The sequence below is a fragment of the Engraulis encrasicolus genome, chromosome 3 (assembly GCF_034702125.1).
Source record: "Engraulis encrasicolus isolate BLACKSEA-1 chromosome 3, IST_EnEncr_1.0, whole genome shotgun sequence".
Taxonomy (NCBI): Eukaryota; Metazoa; Chordata; class Actinopteri; order Clupeiformes; family Engraulidae; genus Engraulis; species Engraulis encrasicolus.
The window spans coordinates 1,490,482-1,495,481 of record NC_085859.1 but is presented as its reverse complement, the minus strand read 5'-3'; the positions used below and the strand labels follow the sequence as shown (position 1 = coordinate 1,495,481).

The 5,000-nt window shown below is 48.4% G+C and overlaps 1 protein-coding gene across 1 annotated transcript in view; it reads right to left on the bottom strand.

The window, feature by feature from the left end:
• Positions 1-5,000, bottom strand: part of LOC134445566 (BCL2/adenovirus E1B 19 kDa protein-interacting protein 3-like) — a 16,985-nt gene that overhangs the window by 6,377 nt on the left and 5,608 nt on the right. The window contains exons 2-3 of the mRNA XM_063194614.1: positions 3,534-3,772; positions 1,731-1,855 (exon numbers count right to left, since the gene is read on the bottom strand). Coding sequence (XP_063050684.1) covers positions 1,731-1,855; positions 3,534-3,772 — 364 coding nt within the window. The remainder of the gene's footprint in view (positions 1-1,730; positions 1,856-3,533; positions 3,773-5,000) is intronic.

The following is a 5,000-nucleotide window of genomic DNA, read 5'->3' as shown; positions in this document are numbered from 1 at the left end:
AGAGGAGAGATATGGAGAGGAAGAGAGAGGGGTAGAGATGAGAGGAAGGGAGGAGAGATGTGGAGAGAGTGATAGAGAAGAGAGGAGGGTGGAGAAGAGAGGTAGAGGAGAGATATGGAGAGAGTGATAGAGAAGAGAGGAGAGGAGAGAGGAGAGGAGAACAGAGGAGAAGAGGGGAGGGTGGAGAGAGAGGGGTAGAGGAGAGATATGGAGAGAGGGGTAGAGGAAAGATGAGGGTGGAGAGAGAGAGGGGTAGAGGAGAGATATGGAGAGAGGGGTAGAGGAAAGATGAGGGTGGAGAGAGAGGTAGAGGAGAGAGGGTGGAGGGAATTACAATATTACATTACATTACATTACATAACATTTGGCAGACGCTTTTTTTTTTTTTTTTTTTAAACCAAAGTGACTTACAATCGAGGACATAATCATGGCTGGCATTAGCCTCATGTGCTATCCTACGCATTAGCCTTGTGTGCTATCCTACGCATTAGCCTTGTGTGCTATCCTATGCATTAGCCTTGTGTGCTATCCTACGTATTAGCCTTGTGTGCTATTCTACGTATTAGCCTTGTGTGCTATCCTACGCATTAGCCTTGTGTGCTATCCTACGCATTAGCCTTGCGTGCTATCCTATGCATTAGCCTTGCGTGCTATCCTATGCATTAGCCTTGCGTGCTATCCTACGCATTAGCCTTGTGTGCTTTCCTACGCATTAGCATTGTGTGCTATCCTACGCATTAGCCTTGCGTGCTATTCTACGTACTTCCGCCAAAAGATTGGCTCCGTACCGTTAGTCTGGTTACTGTTTTCTGTGGAGCAGTAGGATCTGGCCGGCCAACCCCCCCCCCCCCCCCCCACCCCCACCCCCCCCCCGCCCCCCCCCCCCCCCCCCACCCCCCCCCCCCCCCCCCCCCCCCCCCAGAAAACAGCCAATAAGCAAAGAGACAGGTTTGGGGGCGAAAGGGGGAGAACGATGACGTAAACGCCTGCGCTATAAACCCCTTTACTGTTTGTAAACAGATATGACGTTTTTTGGCGCATCGTTGGAGCAGAATCGACCGTGGTGTTTTTTCTGAAATAAGAAAACGGATGGTCACGTTAGCTTCAGATATGCAGTAGGCACCACAGACACAGGCATTTCTGACGATGTCCTCAGTCCAGTCAGTAAGTTTAGTGTCTTGTAACAACAAACATCTCCTATGCTTCTGGAACAGCCTCTTCCCTTTTGAAATACCATAACAAGTGTACTTTTCGGAATCTCTATTTTTTATCAACGTACACGCTTCAGGACGGCAGGTCTTCTCTCTTTAGGGTCTGCACTGTCTGTTTGTGTGTGTGTGTGTTCACAGCCAGTTTTACATACAGCCTCCCCACTCCCTATTTACCCATGCCTGCAGTTCCCCTAGGGGACGCTGTTGAGAGAGCGCAGCCCATTCATTCTGAATGGAGTCTGCACTCCTGTTGGCGCCCCTAGAGTGCAGTACCACCTGGAAGAGTGGAGTCTCTCGTGATACCCATCCAATAAACCTCTCTGGTGTGTTTGAGTCAACGATGCGTTCAGTGAGACGTGAATTCTGAACAGGTCTGTCTGTCTGTTTATTACTCTGCCAGCAGCATTATGTAAAACCTGCCGATCTGAATTAGTCTGCTTATGATGTGTTTGGTCTGTGTGTGTGTGTGTGTGTGTGTGTGTGTGTGTGTGTGTGTGTGTGTGTGTGTGTGTGTGTTACCTGTTGCAGGAGGAGCTGCTCGGGCTGGATTCATGTTGAGCGTCCAGCAGGATCTTTTCCATGTCGCCGTTGTGGATCGAGGAGGAGGAGGGCACGTGCTCTAGACCCCTCAAGAACTCCTCTTCCTAACACACACACACACACACACACACACACACACACACACACACACAGCAGAGTTAATATGGAGGAGGAGGGCACGTGCTCTAGACCCCTCAAGAACTCCTCTTCCTAACACACACACACACACACACACACACACACACACACACACACACACACACACACACACACACACACACACAGCAGAGTTAATATGGAGGAGCATGCTCTGGACTCCTCTTCCTACACACACACACACACACACACACACACACACACACACACACACACACACACACACTAAGGGTGGGCGATATATACCATCTGCGAAGTTATCGTAAATGTTGTTTTGACGATGAGTAATTTTGCAATATCGAGATATTTTTATGAAGACGCTAAAATCAACAAAAGCGCTGTGACAGGACTCATTCAGACAGTGACGACAGCCAAGCCTTTCAGCCAATAGTAATGTAGTTGTGAACTGGAGAAAAAAGTCTGTGAACCAATGAGCAGACAGCGCTGAGGGGGGCGGGCTGCAGCGTTTTGCCAGACAGGAGAGAGAAATTTCCGTGTCACTCGTGCACAGACAGCACTGCTGCTGCTGGGCACTGGAGGAGAATTGCTGTTATCCAAATGGTGGATTTACATGAGGAATTAAACCACTAAACCAGCCATTGCATGGTGCTGAGGGCGTTTTGAAACGATGTGCTTTACTTAGCAACCGTCTGTGATTATGGAAAGCCAAATAGGAAGATAAATAGCTTTGTCTCTGGTCTGAGAAATCGCTAGTTAGCATGCTAGTTAGCGAACTAGGCTAAGCAATGTTGTTCTCTACAACTAATGTTACTCACTAGTCAAACACCCACCTGCATACAGATGGCATAACTGCTTAGGTGGACAAGTACTGTTAAGTTAGACTGGTGCAGTGAGTTAAATTACAATGTGTGAAATTCAACACATGCAATTTGCAGCTGCCCTAGTTTCCTATCCATGTACTGTTTCCAGTCAAAAATGGCTGTCATCTAACAGAATCATAAGCAATACATTATAAAACTATTTTTTTATTTACATGGATATGTTTTCATGCCAAGTGATGAAGTATTACTTTACAGACCAGAGCATATGCATGTTATTAAATTCAAAAGCTCTTCAGCACAGCATTTCTCCCAACTCTCTGTCCCTCCCCAGTTACAACACAAATGCAGCACTACTACCTCCAGTGCAGAAATTCGTCTGGAATCATGCACAAATAATAGACAGCATGAATGTGTAGCTTTGTTATACTGCCATGCTTTGTGATGTAGCCTAGTGTAGACATGCCATCATTTATGCAGACCTCTTGGTAACATGCCGTTTAGGCTACATAGGCCTACAAATTATCTGCTTTACTCACCCTGCCCTGCCAAATTCCTATACAGTAAAATTCAAACACATTGATTACCCCCCCCCCTCCTGAAATAGGCCCTACTGGTTTTTGCAAGTGTTTTTTGGAAATTATCGTCAACTTATCGTTATCGTGAAAATTCTAAAACTTATCGAGATAATTTTTTTTGCCCATATCGCCCACCCCTAACACACACACACACACACGCACAGAAACACACACAGAAACAAACAGACACTCACACACACACACACACACACACACACACACACACACACACACACACTCACACTCACACACACACACTCAAAGCCTACCTGTACCACCTCCAGTCCGGCTGTAAGCCCCGCCCCTTCCGGTTGCACCACGGGGGGCGTGGTCTGGTCCAGGTCAGCATGGTTACCGTTGTCAGGGTGTGGGTTGCTAGGGGCGTTGCTAAGGGCGTTGCTAGGGGCGGTGCTAAGGGCGTTGCTAGGGGCGTTGCTATGGGCCGAGGCCTGCAGCAGCTGGGAGGAGGAAGTGGAGTTACCGTTCATCTCTAACTCAACCCAGGAGCCTGATGGGGGGGGGGGGGGGGGAGGGGGGGAGGGGGGGGGGGGGAGAGAGGGGGGATAGAGAGAGGAGAGAGAGAGATGAGGAGGGAGAGAGAGAGGAGAGAGATGAGGGGGGGGGGGAGATGCAGAGAGAGAGGGGGGGGATGAAGAGAGAGAGAGAGAGAGAGAGAGGAGAGGGGNGAGGGGGGAGANGGGAGGGGAGAGGGAGGGGGAGATAGAGAGAGAGATGAGAGAGAGGAGAGGGGGGTGGAGATGGAGAGAGGGGAGAGATGGAGATGAGAGAAAGAGGGATGTAGAGAGAGAGGGGGGAAGATAGAGGAAGGGAGGGAGGGAGGAAGAGAGAGAGGTGGAGAGAGATTGAGAGAGGGAGAGAGAGATGGAGGGAGCGGGGGGGAGGGAGAGAGAGAGAGAGAGAGGGAGGGGGAGAGGGAGGGCAGAAGTATGTTAAACTAGCCACAAGTTTTATGTCAGACACAAACCGCAAATTGATTGCATTAACTTCGAGTCAGGGCCCCCACACATCGGTTCCGACACAATTCCAACCCCCAAACCCAATTTCACACGATAGTCAATGGGCGGCGCCGACAAAATAGAACTCGTCTCTAATCGCTAGCCGATGTCCGAGGACATCAGCGCCAGTGTGCAGGGTTCTATTGAAGACAATGGAATAGAACTTTTGCGGAGCAGTGCACTTTTGCAGACCCCCCGTATCATAATAACACAAAAATGCAACACCACAAACCGGGCTACTGGCAAGGTAGAACCCCAGCAGTGCACTTTTGCGGACCCCCATATCATATTCGGTAACACTTTACATAACACAAAAATGCATCACACACTAATAAAAACAACCTTTGATTGGCCTTTGATTTTTGCATATGGCATTAACATTATCTGTGAGGTTAAGCTTGCAGTCAATATGTGCCTAACAGTTCAACAGTTGACAATTTCAACATTTTGGTTAGAAATTAGACAAAGACCTTTGTATTGCAAATTGTCTGAAATATGCTGATTAAATATGCAAATGAGATCTCATCTACTTGAATATGTAGTAACAGAGCCTACAGTATATGATGCAAGGGGGTCTAAGAAGCCTAACTGAGCCTATATGATGCAATGGGGTCTCTTCTGCAGATGGCCACTGGCAAGATGTGTGATGGAGTGACCATCACTTGCCTAGGGTTGTGGGTGTGTTCTGACTAACATGCCAACGAGCCTGGCTCTTTGGTG